The 18008-nt window shown below is 44.9% G+C and overlaps 1 protein-coding gene and 1 pseudogene across 1 annotated transcript; both read left to right on the top strand.

Annotated features, from left to right (window-relative positions):
• The window catches only part of LOC109881437 (mitochondrial glutamate carrier 1-like), a 35552-nt pseudogene that overhangs the window by 16952 nt on the left and 592 nt on the right, over positions 1–18008 (top strand).
• Positions 6013–7364, top strand: LOC109881444 (serum amyloid A-5 protein-like). The gene is made up of 4 exons (XM_031831087.1): positions 6013–6255; positions 6371–6476; positions 6682–6820; positions 7026–7364. Exons 2-4 carry the CDS (start codon positions 6389–6391, stop codon positions 7162–7164), a joined length of 366 nt encoding a protein of 121 aa, XP_031686947.1. The 5' UTR covers positions 6013–6255; positions 6371–6388; the 3' UTR covers positions 7165–7364.

The following is an 18008-nucleotide window of genomic DNA, read 5'->3' on the forward strand; positions in this document are numbered from 1 at the left end:
CATATTCGCCTCGTGCAGCACAAGAAAATGCCGATTTTTGTGGATCTGAGGAACACGAGGCGAGCGATTGTGACAAGCCTAAGGCGTGCCACGGGTGTGGCTCGTCAGCACACCTGTGGCGGGGGTGCCCGGCTCGTCAGAGGTCATATGCGTCTGCGGCTGGGGGGGGAGCAGGAGCCGGGGATGGGGGAAGAAGAGGAGGGGAAGGAAGCACGCCTCATGACCAGAGTACAGGTCCAGAGGGGAAGGCCGCAAGGAAGGAGGAGGAGCAAGAAGAGGCGGATGGAGGAGAGAAGGAAACGGAAGGCACGGGAGTAGGAGAACCAGGAAAAGCGGCGGAAGAAGGCAACCGAGTGGAGGAGCATGAGAGAGAAGAAAGCGAGGGAGGAGTGTTGGAGAAGGAGACGGTGGAAGAGCAAGTGGACTGGGGGGAAAGTGCCCTGGTGGAAGAGATGAGGGGTATGGTGGAGGAGCTGGCGGGGGGGAGGGTGGTATCTCTCCACTGCCGCCATCACCAAAGAAGAGAATGAAGAGGAGGGTGCGATTGGCCGACAGTGAGAGGGAGGGGATGGCCAAGAGAGTGATGGGGGTGGGAGAAACCTCTGGGTTGCTGCTGGTTTCCCCAGGCCCTCAACTTCTGTTGGGTGGGGACACACCTAACAAGACTCAGGACTGGGTACAGGAGGAGGTGGGGAGTTTTTTGTTTGGGGACTCAGCCTCCCTGATTTTTTTCCAAACCAGCTGCACCACTGGGGAGGGGGAGGAGTGTGGGGGTAGACCCAGGGTGCAGGGCACCCCGGAGCCAAACACTATTCCTGCATCCTGGGTTGGTGAGATGGAGGAAGAGGGGGGGATGTCGGGAGTACGGATGGTGTTTTCACCGGTAGATATGGAGCAGGGGAGCATCGGGTGAGTCTCCAGTTTTTTTTTTTTTTCTGTCTGGGTTTAGAATTCGAGTGTATTACATGTTTTTATTTTATTATTTCATGGGGTCTAATTTTACTTTTGTTACTTTAAATGTAAGGGGTTTAAGGGATTTTGTTAAGAGGAGGGCGGTTTTTAGTTATTTGGAGGGTGTGGGGTTTGATTTTTGTTTTTTACAGGAGGTTCACCTGAGGGATGGAGGGGATGTTAGTAGGTTTAAGAGGGAGTGGGACAAGGGGGAGTCGGTTTGGGGTATTGGGGGGGTGCACTCATCGGGGGTAGGGATTTTGTGTGGGCACAGGAAGGTAAAAGTGGAGGATTCTTTTGTGGTAATGCAGGGGAGGGTTATAGGGGTGGATGTCACGATAAGGGATTGTAAATTTAGATTAGTGGTGGTGTATGGGCCACAGGTGGTGGCAGACAGGAGGGAGATGGTGGACTGTCTGACGCCCCTGTGTGTCACAAATAGGAAATTAGTGATAGGGGGGATTTTAATACAGATTTAGGAATAGGGGGGATAGCAGTGCAGGCGCCATCACCAGGCTAATGGCTTGCCATGGTCTGGTTGATGGTGGTCTGCACACTACTCCGAAAATGGCCGGTCCTACATGGCGCAACTCCAGGGGGGTTGAGCGGAGGCTCGACTATATTTTTGTACCCAGGTCTTTGGGTAAGTTGTCTGGGCGGCTGTTGCCTGTTTTCTTTTCGGATCACGACGGGGTGCTCCTGCAGGTGGGGTCGCCAGTCTGCCTCTTTGGTAGGGGGTACTGGAAGTTAGATCGGGATGTGCTGGAGGAGCAGGCTTTTGTTGACGGGTTTTATGGTTTCTTTTGGAGGCTTGAAGGCCTCCGGCCCATGTGCGAGGGGGTGTTAGAGTGGTGGGAATTAGTTAAGGTGAGGATTAGGGCTTTTATAATAGGGTATTGCAAGAGGAAAAAAAGGGAGGAGAGGAGGGAGGTGGATCGTATCCAAAGGTTAATTGAACTCGAGTACGAGGCAGGCAACCTCGGCGGGTCGTTTGACTGGGAGAGATTCGCAATCCTAAAGGCGCAGCTCAGGGAGTTGCAGGAGCGGAAGGCTCGAGCTTTCCTGGAGCGTGCACATAGTGGCTTTCTAGAACACAATGAGACTTGTTCTGCTATGTTCTTTAAGTCGGTTAGGGCCAGACAGAGTAGGAAGGTAATGCATGGCGTTAGGGAAGAAAATGGTAGTTGACCATGCTGTGTGTAGACTACAAGCTACTTGCAAAGGTTTTAGCAGACCGGTTGCGCACAGCCCTTCCCTACGTCGTCCATGAGGATCAGACGTGCGAGGTAGAGGGCCGCTCTATTAGATGGAACCTACAGTTAATCAGGGACTCTATCGCTTGGGTTGAAGATAGAGGACTGCCTTTAATGGTAGCAGCGCTAGATCAGGCGAAAGCCTTTGATCGCGTGAATATATCCTTTTTATTCAGAGTGTTAGGTCGATTAGGATTTGGGGAGAAGTTCATAGGATGGATTCGTACATTATATGTCGGAGCGGGGTGCCGAGTTAGTGTAAATAGTCACTTGGGTGACGTTTTTGACCTCTCGTCTGGGGTCAGGCAGGGGTGCCCACTCTCGGCTCTCCTCTTCGTTCTGTACATGGAGCCTCTGGGGGCTGCCATTAGGGCAGACACAGGGGTGGAAGGCTTGTTGATCCCTGGAAGTGGTGGGCTGCGTGTTAAGATGACGCAGTACGCCGACGACACTTCCTTGCTGCTGTGCAAGGACTCGTACCTGACAAGGTCTCTTGCCATCTTTGGGGATTTCACCCGAGCGTCGGGAGCGGTTCTGAACCATGCAAAGTCTTCCGTCAAGTTTTTCGGAAGATGGCGCGGGAGAACGGATGTGCCCGGGGGGTTATCTCTCTGTGAGGGGGCCCTGAGGATTCTCGGGGTCCATTTTGAGACCTCCGGCTCAGCGACGCTAAACTGGAACATGCGTATCGCAGTGGTACAGAGGAAGCTAGCAATGTGGAAGGCTAGGTATTTGTCTTTTATGGGCAAAGTCCTGGTCCTAAAGGTGGATGTGTTGCCGTCTCTTTTGTATTTGGCGTACATCTACCCATTCCCGGCTTGTCTGAGGAGGCCTCTAGTGAGGCTTGTGTTTCAGTTCATGTGGAGTGGCAGGTGCGAGTGGGTCGCCAGGGCACGCATGATCTGTCCCATCGGGGAGGGAGGTAGGGGGGTACCACATTTCCCCCTCAAGCTGGACACAATTTTTGTTTCTTTCTTGTTAACAGAGCTTGCTCATCCAGTGATACACCCGTCCGGTTACCTCCTGCGGGTGTTCTTCTCGTATCAGGCGAGAAGCTTAATGGTGTGGTCTAACACGGGTCCTCGGGCGGAACAGCTGCCGTGGCACTTTGGTCATGCGGCCAAGTGGCTGTGTGCGCACCCTGAGGTTGAAGTTGCCCGAGTAGGTTTAGATCACAGGCACCTGTACGAGGAGGTCAGAAAGGCAGGGAGTCCGGCGCCTGTAGTGGGTATCTCGGAAGCGGTCTGGGAGGGAGTGCAGACGCGGGGTCTGGACAACAGGCTCAAGGACCTGAATTGGTTGAGCCTCCATAAGTGCTTGCCGGTACGTTCCATCATGTACCGGTATAGTTTGGTGCAATCCCCCACCTGTCCAAGATCCTCTTGTGGCAGGGAGGAGACTGTGCGCCATGTCTTTTGGGACTGTGCCTTTGCCGGAGTAGTATGGGCTAGGGCACGGGTGTTGTTACCCAAGAACATGGTGAAGACAGGGAGAGATTGGGGGGTGGAAGGGATAGTGAGGAGGGTGGAAGGAGATTTGAGGGGAAGGATGAAGAGGGAGGAGAGGAAGTGGGGGCAGCACGCTGCTCGGGAGAGGTGGAAGGGGGGTTTAGGGCTGGGTGTCATTTAGATTTGCAAGGGGATAGATTAGGGACGGGGAGATAGGGAAAGGTAGTTTGTAGGGTGACGGGGAGGGAAGATGCTCCCCTGAGGTTTTGTTTGGGGTTTTTGTTTAGTTAAAGTAGTTAAATTAAAATACCATTTTTTTGAGTATGTATGAAAATTATGAGTTGTAAAGAATGAAGGGTATTGAAGATGATAAATTATTATTTTATTTTTTTAAAAGAGAGGGCTGTTTTCGGTTTTTCACGTTTTTGTATATTGTTCTATTTTCATCTTTATTAAAGATGTATCTGAATAACCACGCTTCGTTTTGGTCCGCCTCTCCTTCAACAGAAGAATCCCGTGACACCTGGTCTTTGTTATTGAATCTTTGTTTGAAATTCACTGCTTGACTAAGAGACCTTACAGATAATTGTATGTGTATGGTACAGAGATTAAGTAGTCATTCAAAAATCATGTTAAACACTACTGTTGCACACAGAATAAGTCGATGGAACTTATTATGTGACTTGTTGAGCACATTTTTACTCCTGAACACATTTAGGCTTGCCATAACAAAGGGATTGAATACTTAGTGACTCAAGACAATTCAGATTTTCATTTTGAATTAATTTGTAGAACTTTCTAAAACCCAAATTCCATGTTGACATTATGAGGTATTGTGTGTAGGCCAGTGACATAACATCTTAATTGAAACATTTTACATTCAGGCTGTAACACAAAAAAATGTGGGAAAATAAATGGAGGTGAATACTTTCTGAAGGTACTGTACATGTCGACAGCAGAGGGAACACGTCCCATCCACATCCACGGGGCCGCAGTGGAGAAGGTGAAAAGCTTCAAATTCCCCTGCTCAACAGCACTTCTTCAATCTTAGGAGGCTAAAGAAATCCAGCTAGGCCCCTAAGATCCTCACAAACTTTTACAGATGCACCATTGAGAGCATCCTGTCACTGCCTGGTTCGGCAACTGCACCACCCGCAACCGCAGGGCTCTCCAGAGGGTGGTGCGGTCTGCCCAACGCATCACCGGGGGCACAAGGCCTGCCCTCCAGGACACCTATAGCACCCGATGTCAAAAGAAGGCCAAAAAGATCATCAAAGACAACAACCACCCAAGTCACAGCCTGTTCACCTTGTTATCATCCAGAAGGCGAGGTCAGTACAGGTGCATCAAAGCTGGGACCGAGAGTCTGAAAAACAGCTTCTGTCTCAAGGCCATCAGACTGTTAAATAGCCATCCTTTGCCGGCCTCCACCCAGTACCCTACCCTGAACTTCGTCACTAGCTACCACCTGGTTACTCAACCCTACACCTTAGAGGCTGCTAACCTACATAGACATGGAATCACTGGTCACTTTAATAACGTTTACATACTGTTTTACTCATTTCATATGTACAGTATAGTACTGTATTCTAGTCAATGCCATCCAATTCAACTATTGCTATATATATACTATTCTATCCTACGTATTCTACCGATATACGAAATATTCGATCCACATACCGTCCATAATGTCTATACATCCCATCACATATATTTATATATATATATATATATATATTTATACTTCGGACTCCGACATTGCTTGTCGTAATATTGATATGTTTCTTAATTCCATTATTTTACATTAGATCTGTGTATATTGCTGTAAATTGTTAGATATTACTGCACTGCTGGAGCTAAGAACACAAGTATTTTGCTACACCCGCAATGGCATCTGCTAAATATGTGTATGCGACCAATAAAATGTGATTTGATTTGTAAACAAGAGTAATTGTGACCAGTAGTAGGATAAACAGATAGATACTAATGGTAATGGAAAATCAATAACCAATGAACAGCAACATAGGTGTGAGGGGGAGCAGTGATTGTGTAAGATACAGGTGCAATCTGTACGATGTGGACATGTAAAGTGCTTTTTATGTCTATGTCTATTAAATACCTGTATTCTACCCTACTATAGTAGTCTATAATGAATCATACCATAAGGAATCATTCTCTCATATTAGGTGAGAGGTAAACGTTTGGAACCTCATCCATCATGACAATTACGACATTAAAAGCAGAAAAACAAACTGCATTTCCCCCATTAGTCTTATTAATGCTGACACATCCCATTTTGATGTCTTGGTTTTTAAAGCAGTAGGCCGAGTTACACAATTGAGGAGTATCCTCCTTATTGCCCAAGACTTCAGAGCAGGTAATCTAATTTTGTAATGACCTGGAAATTCCTCATCTTGTGTAGCAGACAGAAACTTCTGAGTCTAATAACTTGGGAGGACGAAGTTTGGGAATTCCAGCTTTTGCAAAACTAAACTCCTCCTTGGTCTGAGTGGAATATAAGAACAAGCTGCGGACCATAAACCAACACAAAACACAAGGGAGATCAAACTGCCTGACTGACTAACTAACTAAGGAGCTGAAAGGTAAGAGATAACTCTGTTATATGAGGCGGTCACAGTTTAAATGTAATAAATTATCTGTAAATATGTTAGCAATTCATATAGTAGCCTACGTTCTCTCTCTCCATGTTTCTTTCAGTCTGTCACATCTGCAAGTATGAAGCTGCTTCTAGCTGGACTTGTTCTGACCCTTATTGTGGGGGCTCAAGCTCAGTGGTACCACTTCCCTGGTGAAGCTGCTCGAGGTCCGTTTATACACTTTAATCATTATTTCTTCATTGTTGACAGAAACAGATACACAAATCAAGAGTAACTAATCATTCAAGAGCAACAATGTACTGTATTCGAGGACTCCTTTAAAATCATTGTTTCTTGAGGCTAGTGGTTTGAAATGTTGTAAAGTTCCTTGTAAGTGTCAAACTCAACATCCGTGTCCTCCTGACCCTGCAGGTGCTAGAGACATGTGGCGTGCATACGGCGACATGAAGGACGCCAACTGGAAAAACTCAGACAAGTACTTCCACGCTCGGGGCAACTATGATGCTGCCAGGAGAGGACCAGGGGGCAGGTGGGCAGCAACAGTCATCAGGTGGGTGATTCTCAAATATCTGAGAGACGCTTATAATGTGGTTCAGTTGCTCATCAAATTATCTGATCAAAAATTTCTCCATTTAGTTCTTTATGCCACATTTTGTAAAATAAATAAATAATAATGTCTGGTCAGAAAGACAATTTTACCATTATTGGTTCACTGTGGTTGATGTGTGACTTATGTAATATTTCTCCTCTCTCAGTGATGGCCGGGAGATGGTTCAGGGTTCCAGTGGTCGAGGACATGAGGACTCAGCAGCTGACCAGGAGGCTAACCGCTGGGGACGTAATGGAGGGGACCCCAACCGATTCAGACCCCAAGGACTCCCCAAGAACTACTGAACCTAAAAAAGGTGGTTACTAGCCAAACTGAAAGGACCACAAGCCAAACAACTATACTGCACTTAATTACTGCTTTTGGTAAAAAAAATATTCTCAAAAATGATTTTGCCCAAATGTTCTGATAATAGACAGGAACATGGTACTGAAACTTAGTATACAATGTATTTCAAAAGTGTTGCAAAAATAAAGTGATTACGCAACTAGAGGCTGAATCTCTTTCTGCAATCAGTATGATACGACTGGGAAGGTTGGAAAGAAATGTTCAAATCCTGAAATGTATACTCAAATGATCTGGGGTTGACATTTTCTCAGCTTTCAACTGGCAATGGGTCAGCCCTTTACAACTAGTAACTGGGACATTTGGACAGTGGGTCAGCCGTACATAGTACATGTTTTTCATAGGATAGACATAGAAGAAGCTGAGAAAAACATATCTGCCACGGCCATTTCAGTATATTTGTTAATCATTGAGGGTCACTGATGAAATCATTGTGAAAATAGAGACATGCTCTGGAACAAAGCTGGTGCCAGGCTATCCTTATGACATCACAAGAGAAGCATGGGGAGAGAGGCCAAAGGGGAGAGGATGGATGCCCCTGCTGTTAATGGAACATGACAGTTTGAATGAGGATTCAATTCAACATACTATGCAACTCTATTGAGACCGGAGGTTAGATGAGTAGGCTATGTATAATTTAACGTAGATAGATAATATGCATAAAATTAGTATACAGTTAGGATTTTGAACATAACCACTCATTATTACAGAATGCAGAATTACAGGCATACTGTAAAATATGCACAGATGTACAATGTATTGATCAGCCTGACCACACCTCCACACAAGCAACCAATGAGAGTATGGTCCAAAGTACTGTACCACCTTTCGAACAGACTTTGAACAGACTGAGTGAGAGAGAGAGAGAGAGAGAGAGAGAGAGAGAGCGAGAGAGAGAGAGAAAGAAATGAGCTACGAAAATGTAACACAGAGGAATTGTAATACAGAGGAATTGTAACCCAGGTATATGGCTTTCCTAGGTTTTCAGTTTTTGTCACTCTTTATTTGAAAATATGAACTTTAGGGCTCAAAGTGATGTCAATAGCAATAGATATTGCAATATCAATATCATAGATTTCGCTATATCATGATAAACTTCACCTGAAATGTGTAATGGTTAGCAACAGGGTTCAGCTTCACCAAGTAGAAATAAGTAGCCTCAGCAGTTGAACTCAGCATCTATGTGATGAGCCCTGAAATGCATCTAGGAAAACATAAGCATCATGTCTTAATCCCCCGATCCCCCAATACATTTATGTGGAAGGTTCACCAGGTGAGCAATGATGTGTAGTTAATGGGTGAACAATGTTAAGTCAGGTTTACCTGACAATCAAAACACTCAAATCTGAATGTGCAAGGCAGATAGGTGGTGGAATGGGTATAGTGTTATGTGGATGTATCTATTCATGATGTATTAACAAACTAGATGTGGTAAGTCTCTCCATTACCACATGTAATCCATTCCTGGCAATGAAAAATACATGAGCTCGTACTGTACATATACATGAAATCAGACATTGAGTAGACAGACCACTTCTGTGGCTTCTCTTAGGTACTATTCTATGACCAAGGTTTTTGCACAGCGCAGCACAGAAGATCATTTTATAAAGACAACAAAGTGAAATATTTGGTCAAAGGTATGTTGTTACAAACCTGCAAAGAGAGAAGGAGTGCTGTGAGCTGACAGACTAGACCTCAAACAGATATACACCCATATTTCTAATCACAGTATTGGATGTCCCATCTCCCTCTCTCTTTCTCTGCTTTCTCTTGCTCCTTTCAAATACAATGCACATACATGAATCAGGAGAGATTTGGGAGGAATAGGAAGGAGTGAAGGAAATTGAAAGAGTGGAGGTTAGAATTAGCATTGAGGGAGGGGTGGAGGAGAAGGATTGATGTGATTGGTCCAGAAGGAGGGTGGCTATACAATCAGCTTCTTCTGAAAGCATGGCTCAATGAATGAACACTCTTAATTTCAGGTAGCCAGGCAACACAACAATGAGGTAAATACAATTATGCCCAGGGATAAGCCAAGTACTTTCCATGCACAGATGTTTCTCAAAGCTTTAACTGAGTGTCAGGTCACTGTTCTGATATGGATTTATACTCTGTTCTTTTCCAGTTCTCCTCCATAGCTGGCCAATTACTTGACTGACTGACTAACTGACTGAAACTGACGGTTGAACATTGGCTGGTTGATCGAGGTATTCTCCATCTATCTTCCACTAATCCATTGTTTTCCTTAAACACGGAGGTGCAGATCACATTTACAGATACACAGACAGAGAAACTGCCAGAGTAACTGTATCTCAGATAGATGGCTAACAAGCAGATCAGGTAAGTGTGGATAAGGATATTGATGGAAACAGGATTTTGAGAGGATTTTTTCAAATGTTTTAAATGATGTTCTAGGTTGAATCTTGCACTAATTCCTCCACCATTATCCCTCTCTCTCATTCTTGTTTTTCTCTTTTGTTATTGATTGGTCAATGTCACCTTTTTGATACCTTCTCACCCTTCTCTCTTTCAATTAAATTCAATTAAATTCAATTAGCTTTATTGGCATGGGAAACATATGTTAACATTGCCAAAGCAAGTGAAGTAGATAATATACAAAAGTGAAATCAACAATAAAAATGAACAGTAAACATTACACTCACAGAAGTTTCAAAATAATAAAGACATTACAAATGTCATATTATGTATATATACGGTGTTGTAACGATATGCAAATGGTTAAGGTCTGCCTATGGTGGCCTTTCTCAATAGCAAGGCTATGCTCACTGAGTCTGTACATAGTCAAAGCTTTCCTTAAGTTTGTGTCAGTCACAGTGGTCAGGTATTCTGCCACTGTGTACTCTCTGTTTAGGGTCAAATAGCATTCTAGTTTGCTGTGTTTTTTGGTTAATTCATTCCAATGTGTCAAGTAATTATCTTGTTGTTTTCTCATGATTTGGTTGGGTCTAATTGTGCTGCGTTCCGTGGGCTCTGTGGGGTCTGTTTGTGTTTGTGAACAGAGCCCCAGGACCAGCTTGCTTAGGGGACTCTTTTCCAGGTTCATCTCTCTGGAGGTGATGGATTTGTTATGGAAGGTTTGGGAATCACTTCTTTTCAGGTGGTTGTAGAATTTAACGGCTCTTTTCTGGATTTTGATAATTAGTGGGTATCAGCCTAATTCTGCTCTGCATGCATTATTTGGTGTTCTACGTTGTACACAGGATATTTTTGCAGAATTCTGCATGCAGAGTCTCAATTTCGTGTTTGTCCCATTTTGTGAATTCTTGGTTGGTGAGTGGACCCCAGACCTCACAACCATAAAGGGCAATGGGTTCTATAACTGATTCAAGTATTTTTAGCCAGATGCTAATTGGTATGTCCTTTTATGTTCCTTTTGATGGCATAAAATGCCCTTCTTGCCTTGTCTCTCAGATCGTTCACAGCTTTGTGGAAGTTACCTGTGGCGCTGATGTTTAGGCCAAGATATGTATCGTTTTTTTGTGTGTTCTAGAGCAACGGTGTCTAGCTTCAATTTGTATTTGTGGTCCTGGTGACTGGACCTTTTTTGGAACACCATTATTTTGGTCTTACTGAGATTTACTGTCAGGGCCCAGGTCTGGCTGAATCTGTGCAGAAGATCTAGGCCCTCCTTGCTAGGCCCTGTAGGCCCTCATTGGTTGGTGACAAGCACCAGATCATCAGCAAACAGTAGACATTTGACTTCAGATTCTAGTAGTGTGAGGCCGGGTGCAGCAGACTGTTCTAGTGCCCTCGCCAATTCGTTGAACACCTCTCCAAGGATGGGTGAGTAGTGCTCAGAGGCGTCTTTCAAACACCTACCTGTCAAATACAATCATACACCAGTCGTAACTGACTGGTACACCAACCTCTTGCCCACTCTGATCTCTTTGAATAGATGTACTTGAAAGGTGTAGTGTGTACTATATCAGCTTTAACTAACTTCTTGTTTGGATTTGATATACATATCACAAATAGGATTCTAATAATATCTTCACTATGTGCTGGGATCTAGTGGTAATACATTAGAGGTATAAATATTTTGTAAACATACAGCATGGATGATAGGACCGATCCCATAGGCCCCTGCAGCATTATCCGCATGACATACCTGGGCTATCTTTAGCGTCCCCCAACATTTCCATGGGGACCAAGAACATGGCTGATAAATTATTGAGTGACCAGCGCTCGTGAATTATTTACATGTTTCTAAGACTGTGTGTGTGTGTGTGTGTGTGTGCGTGTGTGTGTGTGTGTGTGTGTTTATGTATGTTTCTTCATGTGTATCATTAATGGTATGTTTATTGCTTTATGCATGTTTATGGTCATGTCCTTTGTATATAGAAACAGGGAGTTTTAAGTTGTATGCATGTTGTTTAATGTATGTAAAACACTTGCGATAGCACCAGACCATCCAGAGAAATTAGCAAAGTCATTAAACTAAAATAATTATGACATTTGTTTTCTCTCTCAGTCAGAAGCTCACCCTGCTGAGGGAGATGTTGGTGGGTTGTGGTGCTGGTCCAGACAGCTGATGTTCTAAAAGTGCTGCACAATCTGGATCCCTACAAATCAGCTGGGCTAGACAATCTGGACCCTCTCTTCCTAAAATTATCAGCCTCCATTGTTGTTACCCCTATTCCTAGTCTGTTCAACCTCTCTTTCGTATCGTCTGAGATTCCTAAAGATTGGAAAGCGGCCGTGGTCATCTCCCTCTTCAAAAGGGGCAGACACTCTAGACCCAAACTGTTACAGACCTATATCCATCCTGCCCTGCCTTTCTAAAGTCTTCGAAAGCCAAGTGAACAAACAGATCACCAACCATTTCGAATCCCACCGTACCTTCTCCGCTATGCAATCTGGTTTCCGAGCTGGTCACGGGCGCACCTCAGCCACGCTCAAGGTCCTAAACGATATCATAACTGCCATCGATAAAAGACTACTGTGCAGCCGTCTTCATCGACCTGGCCAAGGCTTTTGACTGTGTCAATCACCATATTCTTATCGGCAGACTCAACAGCCGTGGTTTCTGTAATGATTGCCTCGCCTGGTTCACTAACTACTTCTCAGATAGAGCTCAGTTTGTCAAATTGGAGGGACTGTTGTCTGGACCTCTGACAGTCTCTATGGGGGTGCCACAGGGTTCAATTGTAGGGCCGACTCTTTTCTCGGTATATATCAATGATGTTGCTCTTGCTGCTGGTGATTCTTTGATCCACCTCTACGCAGACGACACCATTCTGTATACATCTTTGGACACTGTGTTAACAAACCTCCAAACGAGCTTAAACGCCATACAACACTCCTTCCGTGACCACCAACTGCTATTAAATGCTAATAAAACTAAATGCATGCTCTTCAATCGATCGCTGCCCGACTAGCATCACTACTCGGTCCTGATCGGTCCTGAATGGTGGACAACTAGAATATGTGGACAACAATAAATACCTAGGTGTCTAGCTCACATTAAGCATCTCCAATCCAAAGTTAAATCTAGAATTGGCTTCCTATTTCGCAAACAAAACCTCCGTCACTCATGCTGCCAAACATACCCTCGTAAAACTGACCATCCTACCGATCCAGCTTACTGATCACTCCAGCTGTCCACAGCCCATCTGCAAAAAGCCCATCCAACCAACTACCTACCTCATCCCATATCTGTATTTGTTTTTCTGCTATTTTGCACATCAGTATTTCTACTTGCACATCTTCATCTGCACTCCAGTGTAATTGCTAAATTGTAATTACTTTGCTACTATTGGCATATTTATTGCCTTACCTCCTTACTTCATTTGCACACACTGTATACAGATTTTTCCATTGTGTTATTGACTGTACGTTTGTTTATCCCATGTGTAACTCTGTGTTGTTGTTTTTGTCGCACTGCTTTGCTTTATCTTGGCCAGGTCACAGTTGTAAATGAGAACTTACCTGGCCTACCTGGTTAAATAAAGGTGAAATGAAAAATAAATATAAAAAAACATGTCAGGTAAACTCAGCTGGGGTATCAGCCTCAGACAGCTTTCTACTACCATCTTGTGGCTCAACAGTAATTATGCACACTAGTTGTGTGTCTGCCTGGGTGTTAGAACTCTTCTGAAACAGTCACACAGTCTCTCCATCTTTTTGTCTCTCCATCTTTTTGTCTCTCCATCTTTCCATCTCTTTGTCTCCATCTCTTTGTCTCTCCATCTCTTTGTCTCTCCATCTCTCTGTCTCTCCATCTCTCTGTCTCTCCATCTCTCTGTCTCTCCATCTCTTTGTCTCTCCATCTCTCTGTCTCTCCATCTCTTTGTCTCTCCATCTCTCTGTCTCTCCATCTCTTTGTGTCTCCATCTCTCTCCATCTCTTTGTGTCTCCATCTCTCTCCATCTCTTTGTCTCTCCATCTCTCTGTGTCTCCATCTCTCTGTTTCTCGATCTCTCCATCTCTTGGTGCAGGTCATCATCACCACTCCCATGGAGATGCTAAAGATTCAGTTACAGGATTCGGGGTGGATAGGTGAGAGATGGGTAGAAGAAGGAGAGAGGAGGTTGGATGTTCCCCTGTTCCCAGTCACTGTTTCATGACTAACCAATGTCTTGTCAGCCAAACAAACACAAACAGATCACAGGGATCTGATCAGTTAGAACCAGTAACAACCAGCATTGTTATTGTATCAATGTAAAATTGTTATTTTATTGCTTGACCACATTTGTGACTCTTCCTTGTGTTCCTGTGATTCCCCAAATGTATTTTTATTTTCCAACCTCCTGAGGCATTCCTGCTTCTCTGTCCCTGGTTGATGATGTCACACTGATGATAATGATGATGTTGTGTGTGTTATGACACACGTAGAGGCTCAGAAGAAGCTGATGTCCCAGGCTGTAGTTGGGCCCCTGGGGGCCCAGTGGAGTTGAGGTCCCATACAGCAATGCAGCTCAGCTGCTGTGGTGCCAGGGCATCGCAGGGCTCTACAAGGGCCTGGGGGCCACACTCCTGAGGTAACCTGCACAGAGACACAATAGAAGCCTTGCAAGAACACAAACAAATGAAGATGATTCACATTTGTTGGACCATTCCTCTGTTCGCTTAGGGACGTGCCATTCTCCATAATCTACTTCCCTGTTTGCCAATCTGAAAAGTCTTGGTGGCCGTGGGGCTAATGGCCCCACTCCCTTCTATGTGTCCTTTGCATCAGGCTGCTTCGCTGGCAGTACAGTTGCTGTGGGAGTTAATCCTGTGGATGGTAAGGACAGTTGTGTGTGTGTGTGTATACAGGTATGAGTGTGTATACAGTTGTATGGTTTTGCCTTGAATCGGCACGACAGAACGGCTGCCTCCAGTAAGACAAGGGGTGGAGGTCTGTGTCTATTTGTCAATATCAGCTGGTGATCAAAATCACATTTTTAGGAAGTCCCAAGGTTTTGCTCACCTGAGGTAGAGTGTCTCATGATAAGCTGTAGACCACAATATTTAACGAGAGTTTTCATCTATACTTTTCGTAGCTGTCTATTTACCACCACAAACCAATGCTGGCACTAAGACCGCACTCAACGAGCTGTATAAAGCCATATGCAAACAAGAAAATGCTCATCCAGAGGTGGCTCTCCTAGTGGCTGGGGACTTTAATGCAGAGAAACTTAAAGGTGAAAAAACAGGAGACTACCTTTACTCCAAACACAAAGACATGTACAAAGCTCTCCCTCGCCCTCCATTTGGCAAATCTAACCATATTTCTATCCTCCTGATTCCAAGCAAAAACTAAAGCAGGAAGTACCAGTGACTTGCTCAATACAGAGGTGGTCAGATGATGCAGATGCTAAGCTACAGGACTGTTTTGATAGCAAAGACTGGAATATGTTCCGGGACTTATCTGATTTCATTGAGGATTATACCACATCAGTCACCGGCTTCATCAATAAGTGCATCAATGACATTGTCCCCACATGGACCGTACGTATATACCCCAACCAGAAGCCATGAATTGCAGGCAACATCCGCACTGAGCTAAAGGGTAGAGCTGCCACTTTCAAGGAGCCAGACTCTAACCCGACACACACACAATAAATCCTACTATGCCCTCAGATGAACCATCAAACAGGTGAAGTGTAAATACAGGACTAAGATTGAATCCTACTAAACTGGTTCCAACGCTCGTCAGATGTGGCATGACTTGCATTTTACAGACTACAAAGGGAAGCCCAGTGACACAAGCCTACCAGATGAACCAAATTACTTCTATTCAAGCAACACTGAAGCATGGATGAGAGCACCAGCTGTTCTAGATCATGCTCGCTTACCTGCTTTTTCTTCCCAATTTTGATCTTGTCTCCTTTGTGCAACTCCCCAACGGGCTAGGGAGGCGAAGATCGAGTCATGCCTCCTCTGAAATATGACCCACCAACACCCACCTGCTTAACCCGGAAGCCATCTGCACCAATGTGTTGGAGGAAACACTGCCAATTGTGCACTGCCCTATGGGACTCCCAATCTTGGCCAGTTCTGTTACAGCCCAGGATTGAACCAGGGTCTGTAGTGATGACTCTAGCACTGCGATGCAGTGCCTTAGACCACTGCTCCACTCAGGAGGAACATGAGTAAGATCTTTAAAAAGGTCAACATTCACAAGGCTGCAGGGCCAGACAGTTACCAGGACGTCTACTCCGAGCATGCGCTGACCAACTGGCAAGTGTCTTCACTGACATTTTCAACCTGTCCCTGACTGAGTCTGTAATACCTACATGTTTCAAGCAGACCACCATAGTCCATGTGTCCAAGAACACCAAGGTAACCTGCCTAAATGACTACCGACCTGTAGCACTCACGTCTGTAGACATGAAGTGCTGTGAAAGGCTGGTCATGGCTCACATCAACACCATCAGCCCAAAAATCCTAGACCCACTACAATTTGCAAACCGCCCCAACATATCCACAGATGACGCAATCGCAACTGCACTCAACACTATCCTTTCCATCCTGGACTAAATTAACAGTTATGTGAGAATGCTGTTCATTGACTACAGACTTCAGTGTTCAATATCATCGTGCCCTCAAAAGCTCATCATTAAGCTAAGGACCCTAGGACTAAACACCTCCCTCCTGTACTCCCTGCTCACCCATGACTGCGTGGCCAAGCACAACTCCAACTCCAACACCATCATTAAGTTTACAGATGACACAATGGTGGTAGGCCTGTTCACCGACAACAATGAGACAGACTATAGGGAGGAGATCAGAGACCTGAAAGTGTGCTGCCAGGACAACAACCTTTCCCTCAATGTGATCAAGACAAAGGAGATGATTGTGGACTACAGGAAAAGGAGGGCCGAGCATGTCCCCATTCTCATCGATGGGGCTGTAGTGGAGCGGGTTGAGAGCTTCAAGTTCCATGGTGTCCACATCACCAACACACTATCATGGTCCAAACACACCAAGACAGTCGTGAAGAGGACACGACAATGCCCATTCCCCCAAAGATTTGGCATGGGTCCTCAGATCCTCAAAAAGTTGTACAGCTGCACCATCGAGAGCATCACCGCCTGGTATGGCAACTGCTCGGCCTCCGACCGCAAGGGGCTACAAAGGGTAGTGCGTACGGCCCAGTACATCACTGGGGCCAAGCTATTTACCAGTCGGTGTCAGAGAAAGGCTCACATTTCTTTTCTTAACTATTATTTTTCTTAAAACTGCATTGTTTGGCTTGTACGTAACCATTTCACGGTAAGGTCTACACCTGTTGTATTCGGCGCATGTGACAAATAAAATGTGATTTGATTTGATTATGCCTGCCGTGTGCCCTGTAAACCATTTGATACAGTTAGTGTGTTTCAGCGATTAAGACCAGAATTCAGACCATGACACAGAGAAGTCAGGAGGACACCTACAGCAGAGTGACAGACTGCATCAGGTAACCTCTCCTTCTCACTCTAACTCTTCCACTGCTTCCCTCCTGGTTTTGACAGGCCTTTTCTGATCGATTATATCAATATTATCTGATGGTAGAACATGACAACATCTAATGGTACTATGAAATAAATGGAGAAGGCATTTTAGGCTAGAATATACAGTGCCAGTCAAAAGTTTGGACACACCTACTCATTCAAGGGTTTTTCTTTATTTTTACTATTTTCTACATTATAGAATATTAGTGAAGACATCAAAAAATGAAATAATACCTATTGTCACACCCTGATCTGTTTCACCTGTCTTTGTGATTGTCTCAACCCACCTCCAGGTGTCTCCCATCTTCCCCATTGTCCCCTGTGTATTTATACCTGTTTTCTCCGTTTGTCTGTTGCCAATTCGTTTTGTTTCGTCAGGACTACCAAGCCTACCTGTCTCTCGATTGTTCCTGTTTCCTAGTTTTCTCTGTGTTTACCATTCTGCCTGCCCTGACCCTGAGCCTGCCTGCCGTCCTGTACCTTTGCCCCACCTTTCTGGATTACTGACTTTTGTCTGCCCTGAGCCTGCCTGCCGTCCTGTACCTTTGCCCCACCTATCTGGATTACTGACTTTTGTCTGCCCTGAGCCTGCCTGCCGTCCTGTACCTTTGCCCCACCTATCTGGATTACTGACTTCGGCCTGCCCTGACCCTGCCTGCCGTCCTGTACCTTTGCCCCACCTATCTGGATTACTGACCTCTGCCTGCCCTTGTCCTGCCCTTTGCCTGCCCCTTTTCGAATTAATAAACTGTTGTTACTTCGACCTAGTCTGCATCTGGGTCTTACCTGAAACGTGATACATATGGAATCATGTAGTAAACAAAAAAGTGTTAAACAAATGAAAA

The sequence above is a fragment of the Oncorhynchus kisutch genome, linkage group LG8, assembly GCF_002021735.2.
Source record: "Oncorhynchus kisutch isolate 150728-3 linkage group LG8, Okis_V2, whole genome shotgun sequence".
In the NCBI taxonomy this organism is placed as follows: domain Eukaryota; kingdom Metazoa; phylum Chordata; class Actinopteri; order Salmoniformes; family Salmonidae; genus Oncorhynchus; species Oncorhynchus kisutch.